We start from the raw sequence: 13,138 nt of genomic DNA, 5'->3' as shown, positions 1-13,138 counted from the left end.
TGATAGTTGGTAAGTTACAAACTTAAGTAAATAATCTTTCTCATTTAAAACAGCATCAAAATCGTATGGTTGCTACTTGAAAGACTTAAATAAATAATGGTGCATCGTACTTTTGTTACAAAATAATATCGAATCGGCCAATTGTCAGTAAAACTAGAAGAAAGAAAAAATTCTCAAACTTCTACGGCATATTAGGAAAACCGTATTCTTTCTAATAAACACTCTTTTAGCTTTTTTAATGTTTCAAAAATGCAAAAAGGTTTTTAGACCGCATGCTTGTTCTCCAAAAAACTAATTTAGTTAAAACATTGTTTAAACAGTTTCTTTCTTTGGCCATAATTTCTTGAATATAAATAACATTCCTGATACTTGAATGAAAACGATCTTTAGCATTGTTTGTTTCTTTTTTGTATCAAAAGTTAATTATATTTAATTTTCCTTAACAAACATACTGATCACGATCCTCACATTAGGATCCCGATAGAATCGTGATTAAGCCTATATTAAAACTAAATCGTTTTGCACCTGCCTCACTGCCTACCGGACTGTGGTCCCCCAACCTCTTCCCTACAGTACCCTTCTCCATCTTCTTCCACCAACGTATGAACTCCCGCGATCCTAGTCGACTTCCAGCTTCCGGAAGCTACCCGCCAATCCGTACGTCGAGTTATCGCTCGCCCCCGGGCACCCATTCAAAGGTTCCTTGAGGGCCCGCACCGCACCCTCCTTCGCCCCATCCGAGTACATCGCCAGGTTGACCGACATCTCGTCATCTGCCAGCAGCCGATCGCGGTACGCCTCCACCTCGGCTTTCCACAGCCGGATCATTTCCGCCATTGGCATCTCACCTCCGTACTCCTTCGGTAGCAGCCGCTTCTCTAGCTCGATGTCCTTGATGTCGGTGTAGAAGCGGATCCGCTCGCGCAGCTTCTGCGAGATGAGCGACATCCCGAAGTCGACCGCCATCTTCATTGCCGGGTTGATATTACAACCGTACATCTCCCGGTGGCGCATCGGCAAGATCTTCTCTCCGTTCTTTGCGATCCTAACCGCCTCCTTGATGGTGAACAGCGTCAAATACTGCAGTCCGATTCCGCTTCCGACACCCGCGTGGATGAACCCACGTATCTGGTTCTCCTCGTTCGCCGTCAACGTCTCATAGCAGATGCCGTGGATCTTCAACATGTCCGCGTTGGTGTACTCGCGCAGATCGAACACACCCGGCCGGTAGAAGATCACCCGCCGACCCTCGCGGTCACGCTCTGGCAACGCGAACATGTATCTGTCCAAGAAAGAGAATAGCAAAGTCACATACCATGAAGAACGGCAAGAATTGCAAGGGTCCTCGCACTTACCCATCGTCCAACAGCTTCGCCATCTTTGGCAACCGGCAGTCGAGATTCTTGAACGCGCCCTCGAAGGCGTTCTTCAGCAGCACGTACCGCTCGATATTCTCCTGGACGACCGGAATCTGAAACTTTTTGGCACGCAAAAACTTGAGGAAAAAGTTTGCATCTGGAAAGGATAACAAAGTGGAAAATGACAACTTTTTCAACGGCACACCAAGTGTAGCGACACCGCTCTTCAACGTACCCATTCGTATTTTGGTAATGCGCGGGTTCTTTTCGGCCCACTCGCGCAACATCTGGAGCGCATGGTCCCGGGTGGCCTGCGTTTCACGCAGCTCTTCCTTGGCGATCAGTCGCAGCTCGTCGGACAGCGTGAACTTGTACTCGTCCGCCTTCGTTATCGCTTTCGGGTTCTTCATCGTTTGTTCTCTGTAAGAATTGTTACCGCAACAGGATGTTCCGTAAATGATAAACTCCATAAGAGTGATAAATCCAATATAGTTTTAGCTTAAAATAACTCCTGAGGTACGTTTTTTCCGTAAGCAATCATTTCACTGCTTTTGCTCGACTAATTTTATACACATATCTGTCTATCTACATTTAAGTTAGACCACTTTTCTGTAACTACATTTGTCTAAGTAGTGGATTTTGAAACCTTGCAGTACTATGCTGTTACCTTTGACCCTGGTTTGTGCCTTAAATTCAAATTGTATTTTTGCAAAGCTTGTTGTTCATTTTCAAATCGTATAAAACAAATTATTTAAACAGTTCTAACATTATTCCCGCTACACTTGCGTAATTTAATTCAAAAACCAAAACGTGGAAGGTATCTCATAATATTAAAACTTTTTCCGTGGGCGCCCCTTTACCGATTTGATTAATGAATGGCTAGCTAAATCGGTTGTATAACAACGTGACACAGCTTGCCTCTATCCACTCCACACACGGTAAACCGTAAACGGAAACCACAATGCTAGATTATAACCAAATCGTTGTGTGTTGTATCCTTTCTATCTGCTACGACCGCATTGCCGATCGAACGGAGGGGTGCGTCCAATATTTGTCATTCGAAAAGTGGCGACATCACAGCAGGGAAATAACTTTAAACGTTTTCCCTTCGAACTTTTTTTCATTAATGTGAATGATAAGAACGATTTATCTTTCTTCACACCTAGGAGTTTTTATAAATCCACCTGGATCTCGAGTCCCTTAAAATCCCCACACCAAAATTAAATCACACTTTTCGTCAAACGCACATTCCGGTCCGATCCATTCCGCACGATCTGCGACACTCGACTGATCGAACGAAAACAGCTTCAGCTTCCCCTTCTGAATGAAACACGAAAATGTTTGTGTCCAAATTGCGGATTCGGTTCAATGTCATCCGGCAACCGGTTCCGGGTGAAGCCCGTGCGCCACTGATACACTCAAGCATAGGAGACAGTTCAACGCCTGTTGTCTTTATTTGCGATTCCAACGAAAGCGAAAGAGGCTGCGCGTGAGACAATCGAAAATGGTAGGAATTATTTGCAGGTCAATCTAATCTAAGCAAAATTTTAACAAAAAGGCATATTTTATGTTTCAAAATATTCTTCTCGGGCATTCCTTTGCCACACGCTTTTCCCGAGTTTTACTAAATGAGCTACAAAAAGGCTAAGCTCAACATGGGGCGGGAACCATCTGATTGTCTCTCATGTATAGGCACATGCTACCCTCGAGACATTCGCCATAAAATTCAGGTCACTGTGCCAATCAACCCGAGTCCGATTAGTTTAGCGTTAGAGTAACCACGCTCTCCTAGGCCAGATTTAACCAAATTGTACTCTCAACAAGGCACAACGACTGTCGCTTGCTCCTACGACGACCGACAAAACCGATCCGAACATTACGCAAGCGTGTTCCGTCGGCGGTTCAGACCACAATCAATCGCCACCAACCGATGACATGAAAAATCACCGCTTGAAACGGTCCTCATTGTGCAAAACCACAGGCTTTTCTTTTCAAATGATCTCTGCTTCTTTTTTTCTAGTCTTGATGTAACACGGACATCGCTTGAAATGTACTTTTACAGCAACATAAGAACCCTTCTGAAGTGCACAATGTGCAATATTTATCTATACACCAATGGAAAGCCTCCCGGCAATTGCCCAAGACGGCCTCTGAAAGGACGTTGGTAGTCGATTGCAACAGATTTTGCACCGCTCGGAACAAAAGACTTCAATGCTCCGTACAGCGATGAACGTTGGCGTCAAACTAACAACCAAAGTCTAGTCAGAAGAAATTACGTAAGCCGGTTGAAGACTGCTTTAAAGATGAGAGCAACTTATCCTATCATAGTTAGTATGTAAGCAAGAAAATAAATTTTGTATTCTGTTTTAAACTCTAAAAATTCATTAAAAACTGATTCTTTTCAAATGCTTCATCATAATGAAGATACAATGACGGCCGAAATGACCAATGTCGTTATCGTTCACTTTTCAACGCTGACATTTTTTTCTTGTACATAATTGTAACTGTAAAATTGATTAACACTTTGACTAAGACAATAGTTTTAGTACAATTATTTTTGATAACATTTGTTCATCAAATTTATTAACTCTACGCCAACCAAACCAACCTAAGACTAAGCTCCTCAAAGAATATTTTTTTAGATTACTACAGCTTTCCAATTTAATTAAATTATTTCTTCATGGTGAAACAACATTACACAACTCACGTTAGAAAAAATGATAGTAGAGAAATTTGAACAACAATAAATCACACTAAAAGAAGATAAGTTCTAGGTTATAATTGAACAGGTTTTTGTCTTTCTCCATTTCTTTGCAAGCTTATCTGAGTTTATTGATAGACAAAAGCTTTGGTCGCATTGCGAAAAACTATAAATCGTGAACAAACGATGCCAACGCGATAACCTTTGGCCACCAACATCATTAACTTGAACCCGTCCAGCGTCCAAGGGTTGTGTGTGGATTAAATATGCCCAAGATAGTCATTTAATTGCACACCAGTACTCCTGGCCTCCTCCTTGGAAAGCGTGGTAAAGAACAACACCAGCAGTAAAAGCCACGCTAAAAACGCATCACTAACTCACGGTCAAGCGCTGCTGCATCGTGACAGCGTGCACTTGCTGTGGACCATCTGTGGCAAGACCCAACACCGGTCCCACCGGACCCGTATTCCCTAACCCTAGGCAATTGCGTTTCCCAATGATGCAAACCCGTTGCATTCGTGCCAATGTGAACTGAACGGCGTCGGCTTGCTTGTTCTTCCCTCTTTTCTCCATATGCACTTCTTCTTCCAACAGATGCACATCGAATGCAAACTGTTTTGCAAAACCGCCCTTCCCTCCCGTTTTCACATCGGTCGAATACCATTAACTCGGTTAGTGCAAGTGCAGGTTGCACGCGGAGCGAAGACGAACCCCGGGAGTACGGCTGGCATTTGTGGTCTCTTTTCTGTTTCGTCCAGCCTCTATTTCAAGGTTACCCTACGGCGGCATCATCGATGCGGGCAAAGGGCAAACAACGGCTCGTTCGGTCCACCTTGCGCAATCCGCAAACTGCACGGAAAGTGCAAGTTTCTCCCTGCCGTACCTCATCCAGCATCCACATCATCATCATCATGGTCGAAAGCGTTGGTTGGGCGGGAATTACCGGCGTATTGTTGGCTAGAGCTGGTGTAATCACAATTTGCCTGCACTCGACGCGACTTAGAACATAAAGCGCGTTCCGGGGAGGTTTTTAGAAACCGGTATTTGCAAATAATCGCCGCCGACTGCTTGACTCTAAGCTGGTGCTTGGCACGGGAGTATGCAAGAATTAACGCAGGGCCACGGCCACAAATCACAACCGTATGATCATATTGTCCGTCGCGCTAACGTCGCGATCGATTAAGGACTTTCATAAAAAATGCAGCACGCATGCGAGTAGATGTGATGCATCTGGTAATAAACATTTGTTTGATTGATATTTGTTTTTTCTAGGAAAAGTACTTTTTTTCAGCAAATAATTAACGAATAGTATTAATCATACATTTCATGTAGAAATGAAAAATTGACATAAAATCTTTGCTAAGATTTTATTATATTATTTTGCTAACATAGAGCCGTTACCTACCAATTCATAAGAATGTTTCATACGATAGAGATTGTAATTAAAGGACAAAGTTAATTTTATGTTGATACGTAGTAGATCAACATCAACGTAAACCTTCACCACCTGTTCACCAAATACTTTTGAAATACTTCTAAATGGAACCAAGGGAAAACCAAAATAGAAAACGAATGTGGAAACCAATCTCTTTTTAACATTTAGCTAGAAAATCTGTCTGAGCTAATAATATAAATAAACAATTCGCTACAATTCGCATTTTAAAGCGATTTTGAAACAATAGTAGACTTTTGTAAAAAGTTCATTTTAGGGTGTGTAACTCTAAAACATTAGAAGTGTTTTATTTGGTCAATATCAAGTTTATTCCTTTCTCAAGTTTATCCTTCATCATCAAGTATATCCTTTCCTTTACTCTCATTTGAAACTCATGTTAGATCAATTGTTTGCTGCAAATATTTATTATCCTTTGCAAGCTTTTGCACCTTTCGCGGTGTTCAAAGACCGGTAGAATATTATCCCACGCACGGAAAAAGTAGTTGTGTGTCTCATAATCATCTACCCTCCATACAAAAATAGGCCCCACCACCGCCAGGACCTTGTCGGAAGGGGTGTTTAAATCGCAAGGTACTAAAATAATAGTTATTATAGCTACACCTTTCCTCCAATCAACGTCCCACCGGCCACCGGATGCCCTTTGACTTTGGTAAGGTTCCACATGCTAATAGATTGCTCCTTAGTGCCACTTAGAGGGGTTCAAGAACTGTGAACTACTCGTGGGGTGGCACGTGGTGGTTAAATACTTCCCGATTGCCCTCAGCAGGCATACCACCTATCGAATAATTAATCTTCAACTGTGAAGAAGGAGCAGGAATACACTATGCCTTGTTCACTTACCTTTTATTCTTCTTTGTGTTTAGGTGGAGATTAGAATATTTGCAATACTAGGAATTATTTATAGCTGAACTGATACCACTTAATGCCCGCCTCAAACGATATCTTTCTCGTTCTTGGTAGGTGCGGAATGGGAAAACTTTCGATCAAAACACCATTAAACTATATGAACACACCCAGATGTCTCGTTTTAAATATTTCTATCTACGTCCATTTTGTTCTATTTTTATCCTAAATGCGCACACTTTTAAAACGCAACAAAAGCTGACCACAAAACTTGATCCTCGCCTGCGTCCCGTCCGTCGGTCAAACAACTAATGAGTGGCACAACGCGAACACAACTGTCTCCAGCTTCACCGTTGTGGCCGTGCAAGCGTTCCACCAGCGAGTTTTGCTGACGGACAAGTTCTCGTTACCCCTTCCACAATATCCACGTACAACGCGAGTGAAACCGCAAAGAAATTTTGTGAAATAAGGCAAGAAATTGACAAAAACAAAACTCGCATGGAAGCCCACATTTTGTTGACTGCAGCAGCGCGACAGCTTTTGTTTTATGTTTAGTAACCTTCAACGATCGGTACATAAATATTACTATTGTACAAAACCACCGCAAAGTTCTCATGACGTAATGTAAAATGGAGATTGTGGCGGGTTTCGCGCAATTTTACCGACCCCGAGGTCCTGCCATGTTACAAAATGTTGATTTAAAAAACATTTATGTTCACCAACAGTTTTTGTAGAACCAGTGAAGTGTGTTGTCGCCTGGTCAGCAGTTGGGGCTTGAGGAGAAATTTCTCTTTTTTTTTCTTTAAACTTAAGTTTACCAGAATGGATTTAGTCAGTGCTCTGCAGAAACTGTTGGAGGGTAACTAAACCGTATCTTATTGAGCGTTTTATCAGTTGTGAAAACCCCGGTTTTCGAACAACTGGATTGTACAATGCTGTTTCACACACGATTTAGTTTTTGTTAACAACGGTTTTGCTTGTTTTTAAAGATTGGTCTATTATTTAGGATGTGAGAAATAAGCTGTTACTAATTTCTGCATAATTTTAACATTAGATTTTAAACCTCCTAACTACTACAATGACTACTTTTTATGTTTTCCACCGATATATTTTAATTACATGATTTAGTTTAAAAATCACGTGGTCTACATTTATATCAGTTGGCAGCACGGTCCTACTAAAGATGCATTTTGAAACGTAAACAACTTTTGACAGTGCATCTCAAAAACATAAAATATTGCAATTTGTCGGGATTTAGTGCACATCAGCTGTATAAATAAGAGTTTCTTATCAATTGACGTTCGATTAAGGCGCTATTTTTCGGTTACCGTTCAAATGGAGATACATAAATCCCTTTTAGTCGTTCTGATCATACAATGTCTGCTCGTGGTTGAGTATGTTCGACCCGATTGTGGGTGCAATAAACTCAAACGACAGGCGGAAGGACAGGAAAACCCCACGGAGCAAGTTCTATTTCCTAATGGCAAATCAGAAGATCACGAGCATAAACCAGAGCGGTTGGTGGATTTGGTAGAACATTCCAAAAAGTATGAAAAGATGAGCTTAATCCCTGGTGGAGAATACAGCATTGGAACAAACGAGCCTATCTTTGTGAAGGACCGAGAATCGCCGGCACGAACCGTATCGATCGGCGAGTTCTACCTCGACCAGTACGAAGTTTCCAACGCTCAGTTTCAAGAGTTTGTTGACCAAATGGGTTACACTACAGAAGCAGAAACGTTCGGCGATAGCTTTGTGTTTCAGCAGCTCCTGTCGGAGGAGGTGCGCAAACAGTACGAAGATTTTCGCGTCGCTGCCGCCCCCTGGTGGTATAAGGTGAAGGGCGCCTCTTGGAAGCACCCGGAAGGAGACTCGTCACGTGACATCAGCAACCGGCTGGACCATCCCGTTGTGCATGTCTCGTGGAACGATGCCGTTGCTTACTGCAAGTGGAAGGGCAAACGGTTGCCAACGGAAGCTGAATGGGAAGTGGCCTGTCGCGGGGGACGCAAACAGAAACTGTTTCCCTGGGGTAACAAACTGCTTCCGAAGGAACAGCACATGATGAACATATGGCAGGGTGCATTCCCGGACAGCAACCTGGCGGAGGATGGATGTGAGAGCACGTGCCCGGTAACGGCCTTCCGGCAGAATCCATTCGATCTGTACAACATCGTGGGAAACGTGTGGGAGTGGACTTCGGACTTGTGGGACGCGAAGGATGCCACCGCCGAGCGGAAACCAGGTGTTGACCCACCGAATCGTGTTAAAAAGGGTGGATCCTACCTCTGCCATGAATCTTATTGCTATCGCTATCGATGTGCTGCTCGCTCGCAAAACACGGAGGACAGTTCTGCCGGAAATCTTGGTTTTCGATGTGCTGCAGAAGTGAACTGAAACCATTCAAACTAGACGAACGGTTTTGTGATGTGCACAACCAAGTATTTTATCCTAATAAATCTCAATTTGAAATCATAATCTTACATCTTGGCAAATTTAAATCATTTTTGTATTTGTATTTTTTTTTAACAAATTCAAATTTCTTAAATCTGCTGGCAACACTGCCAAACATGAGGGATCTTGACATCAAAACAAACTGACACAAGTCACCCTGTGCAGAACTAAAACGTGTTGATCGTTTCAGTAAGATTTCTATTGCTTAAGAAAATGAAAATAAAACAGGAAAACCCCAGCTTTTCCGACCTGGGTAAGTAAATAATACAGGATAGAAAAGTGTCAAAAAGCTTGCTTATCCTAATTATTTTGTTTGGTTCCATCAGACTCAGCTTCGGACTCAGAACCAGGAAATGCCGAAACCATCTCTCCAACCAAGATAAAAACCGAGCCGGCAGAATCCGCTCCCGCTGAGGTTCCGGAAGAAGAAGATGATAATGATGAACTGCCAACATATAATTTCATCGAGGAGGAAGTGCCGGAACCTGGTTTGCAAGAATTAGCGCTCGCAATGTCCGCGGAAGAAAATCTGAAAGTTCTCGACGCCATGTTGAGCAAAACCCGCTTGCACGGAGCCATGGAGCTGAAACTGAAATCCTACATTTCCATGTTTCCCCACATCAAACCACTACCAGTGAGCGATTCGGTTGTGGAAATCGATCTTGCGAACCCGAACGAGGATACATGGATTCTGCAGTGTCCGGCCAACGTGGATATACACAGTGAGCTGCTGAATAAAAAGATCAACCTGTCGGCACCCAGCTCAAAGATTAAACATTGTTCAATCCCGCTAAATGCGGATGTTACTCCAAACACTGGCGAACAAGCAGTCGGATTGATGTGTGGTTCCCGGATAAAATCATTCGTCCCGGCCGGTTTCATACGCATACGCGAAACGTCGACTGTTCCTGCCGATGTGGAAGTGGCGGAAGATACGAACACCGTTGAGATTCCGTTTCCGGCCGATATCCGCCAGCGTCATCCATTGTTGGGGTACGACTTCGAAGATTCGATGGTTGTACCGAAACGGGTGAAAGAGCGACTCGTGCTGGCACGGAAACAGGCTGAACTTTTCTACACCACACCGGTGCCGGTGGCATCTGGCGGCGCGGTTAAAAGGTCTAAATCAAAATCGAAACAGATCAAACAGGAACCGAAAGCAATTACAATCAAGGAGGAACCCCTGGGCGACGTAGAGGATGAGTTTGTTTCACCTACAAAAACAGCGAAAAAACGAAAGGCAGATACATCGACTGTACCTACCCCAAAGAAAATGATAAAACTGGAGAAGGTTTCCCTGGAGGACGTCGTACCCGAAGACACTCAAGTCGTAAAGAAACCGACTACCATAAAAATGGAGGACGTCGAGGACGATATATCATGGTTGCTGAATATCTAACCTTCCCGAATAAACGTTATCGACATTCTTTTGCTGTACTGAAATGATCGCACGTAGTTTATATTTAATCCTCTCCGAACGAGAGGGATATAGCTTTACTTTATTAGCACATACGGAGAACAGTACCTGTTGATGTTCCTTCCCAACGCGTGTGATTTTGCTGGAATGCTGATAAAATGCAAATTTGTGCTATAATCCCGAAAACATACTTTCCATTAGGTGGATTGAAAAAAAATATAAATGTTCTATTCCTAACGCATCGTGGTAAGTGGTATATTTTGATTTACTTTCGGTCGCTACCGTCACCTTCTGCCGTTCGATTGTGTGTGTGTGTGTGTCTATCGTCTTTTTTGGCTGCTAGTCCAAACAGGGATAAATCCGTGCATTTTCTATCCCTAAACGAACAGCGGAAGTGGCAAGCCTTTCGAGAGAAAATTGATAGTACGGAAGTGAAGTGCTCTCAACAATATATTGCCAGCCCTAGAAAGCATATACAGTGATGTAGTAATGTTGTATTAGCTCACCATTTACAATATCACGAGTAAAACATTATCCATCGCATTTTGAGCCGGATCCTACACAAAGTAAAGCAGTTGCTTCGCCCTGTTGACATTTAATCTTGAATCTGAATCTTTAAAATAATAGAAACATTAGAGAGAATCTTTTAACTCCCGTTGTGTGTCAGATTCGGCTGAAAAAGCGATACAAAATATCTTATATGTTAAACGTTAGCATCACTGTAGTTATGCCTGTCAACGGGGGAAGTGTCCTTTCTTCCGAATAGTTATCGAAGCATCAATCGCTCCAGTCGTGGACGCGCGAACCGGAACACACCGTACGCTGCTAATCCGAGCAGTCCGTACTTCACTCCAAACTTGAGCATGCGATGTCCAAAGCTCGCCGGTGGAATGGTAATGATCGATGCGATACTCTCCGTATCCACCTTACCCCAGTGCCTTGCAATGCCGGCCGCATGGCCAATACCCACCACTCCGACGACGCGCACGGGTTCTTCCCTTCCATTCTCATGTCTCAAGGGAAGCGCGGCCAGCTGCAGCGAGTGACACAGATAGAGATCTCGCTCGTCGATGAACACGCGCCCGAACGCGGGAAACTCGTCGGCCATCTCGAGCATGATCTCCTCCAGTAGATCCTTTCGCTTGCACTGCTCTACCTCCTCGATGCTAATGTCGTCGTCCATGAAGAGCAACTTCGGGATCAGCTTGAGCGTCTGCCAAAGCGATAGGCCGCGGAGGGCACGCTGCAGGGTCACCTTGATCTGCCGATCACCAAGCTGTATCATGCAGTTCGGGATCTGCTGGGCTTCCTTCACCGCACACCGGAACTCGCCACCGGGCGCCATGCCCAGCTTCTTGGTGAACTTGGCATTCATGTTCAGCAGCAGAATGTAGAACAACCCATTGATAGACCCGTTCGTCCGGATGATGGCACGCATTTTCGCCAGGTTCATCTCTTTCGCTTCCTCGAGCAGCGTCTTTTCGTCGTACTTCAGGATGTGCACGCGTGACGGACATAACTCCAGCATGACCACGTTCGGGCGCACGTTACGCATCACCAGCGAAACGTCCCGCTGGGAGCTTTCGCTAAAGTGCGCCGTTCCGACCAGGTACACCTTTGCCCCGTCCGGTGTCGTCAGCAACGTGACCGTCTCCGGAAGGTTCTTGTCGAACTCTTCCAGCGTTGCGTACAGTGGGATCGCCGAATCGCATCCACTTTCGGCCGGAAGCTGCGAAACGTTTGCCGTGGTATCGCGGGAATCCTTCTCACCCTGCGTGCTGCTCGTCGCAGTCGATCCGTCCGACTGGGACATATTCACGCTCACGTCCGGAACACGCGGCGTACTGGCCGTTCGAGTCGTGCCACTCGTTTCCTCCTCATCCGAGCTGACGAACGATATGACGACATTGTTGAGCGTATCGGACAGTTCTCCGCCGCTTAGATCGAGACTGAGCGTGCTGGCCGTACTGTTGAGGGCGGTTGCGTCGTTCGTCTGATCCAGGTTGTTATTTCGCAGACTATCGAGCAGATGCTGGGTAGAATCTTTTACATTTTTCTTCTGTTTCACGCGCAACTTCTCATTCCAGTCTCCGGTAACGTTAACGTTTTCTATGTCTGTAATACAGTACATAAGGTTAAATCCAATGGCCAAGGGAAAATGCAACAGCTAGGGAAGGATCTTACCGCTGTTGCTCAAGCTAGAGGTATTCAGTTTATCCGAATCGAGCGTGGAATTAAGCGTCTGGTCCAGGGCACTGTTGTACTCGGACGACGAACTGATCGGGGAAGACATTTTCTCCTGTGAACCGAATCGACAGCAGGACACCTTATCTATCAACAGTCCACGTAATCGTTTGTGCACCACACCGTCATGCGTTTCTGCCCACGAACAATCAAGTACGCACTTGGTGCACGATCGGCTCACCTGGAATCTACGTCACCAATCTGATGAAATGACAACCGTTTGTTTTCCTCGCTGCACAAACACTGCATGGAAAATAAAGAACTAATCTATAATCACTCTCCTAGAGAACAAAAGAACACTGATGCACTTAACTGATAGTGCATAAACACGTTTTGTTATAAGAATCACATTTATTTAGGGCAGTTTTGTTCATGACAAAGTGAGTCGCTACGCAGCTTTCCTTTTTGTGCACGGAGCAATAGATGCAGGTGCAACAACAACAGCAACAGGCAAATGATTTAAAATAAGCAGGTAAAGCAACGTCGTTGTTTGACTTTTGCTTGTCAATAGTGACATGTAATCCGAAAACTTACCGTTAAGTGCATTCCTGCAATTGTTTCAAACAATTTCACACATAAAACTAGATAACATGGGATGCATAACTTAAACTTATGCTTTTTATATGCGGCCATAATATAGTATATGGCTTTTTTGGAATTTCTTAAAA

The 13,138-nt window shown here is 44.1% G+C and overlaps 4 protein-coding genes across 4 annotated transcripts; 2 read left to right on the top strand and 2 right to left on the bottom strand.

Annotated features, from left to right (window-relative positions):
- Window positions 1–618: 618 nt before the first annotated feature.
- LOC131288596 (retinaldehyde-binding protein 1-like) lies at window positions 619–1,768 on the bottom strand. The gene is made up of 3 exons (XM_058317743.1): window positions 1,594–1,768; window positions 1,356–1,515; window positions 619–1,282 (listed from the first exon to the last, which is right to left on the bottom strand). The coding sequence occupies exons 1-3, from the start codon at window positions 1,766–1,768 to the stop codon at window positions 619–621; spliced, it is 999 nt and encodes a 332-aa protein (XP_058173726.1).
- Window positions 1,769–7,689: 5,921 nt separating this feature from the next.
- LOC131287693 (formylglycine-generating enzyme) lies at window positions 7,690–8,752 on the top strand. The gene has a single exon (XM_058316770.1). It carries the CDS (start codon window positions 7,691–7,693, stop codon window positions 8,750–8,752), a length of 1,062 nt encoding a protein of 353 aa, XP_058172753.1. The 5' UTR covers window position 7,690.
- A 270-nt stretch (window positions 8,753–9,022) lies between these two features.
- On the top strand, window positions 9,023–10,208 carry LOC131284051 (uncharacterized). Its single transcript, XM_058312906.1, has 2 exons — window positions 9,023–9,062; window positions 9,136–10,208. The coding sequence occupies exons 1-2, from the start codon at window positions 9,023–9,025 to the stop codon at window positions 10,206–10,208; spliced, it is 1,113 nt and encodes a 370-aa protein (XP_058168889.1).
- Window positions 10,209–10,892: 684 nt separating this feature from the next.
- Window positions 10,893–12,693, bottom strand: LOC131286629 (traB domain-containing protein). The gene is made up of 2 exons (XM_058315611.1): window positions 12,411–12,693; window positions 10,893–12,341 (listed from the first exon to the last, which is right to left on the bottom strand). The coding sequence occupies exons 1-2, from the start codon at window positions 12,517–12,519 to the stop codon at window positions 10,993–10,995; spliced, it is 1,458 nt and encodes a 485-aa protein (XP_058171594.1). The 5' UTR covers window positions 12,520–12,693; the 3' UTR covers window positions 10,893–10,992.
- Window positions 12,694–13,138: the final 445 nt, after the last annotated feature.

This window comes from Anopheles ziemanni, chromosome 3 (assembly GCF_943734765.1).
Source record: "Anopheles ziemanni chromosome 3, idAnoZiCoDA_A2_x.2, whole genome shotgun sequence".
NCBI lineage: Eukaryota > Metazoa > Arthropoda > Insecta > Diptera > Culicidae > Anopheles > Anopheles ziemanni.
Note: the sequence above shows the minus strand (reverse complement) of the source record. Positions and strands in the feature narration are given on the sequence as shown.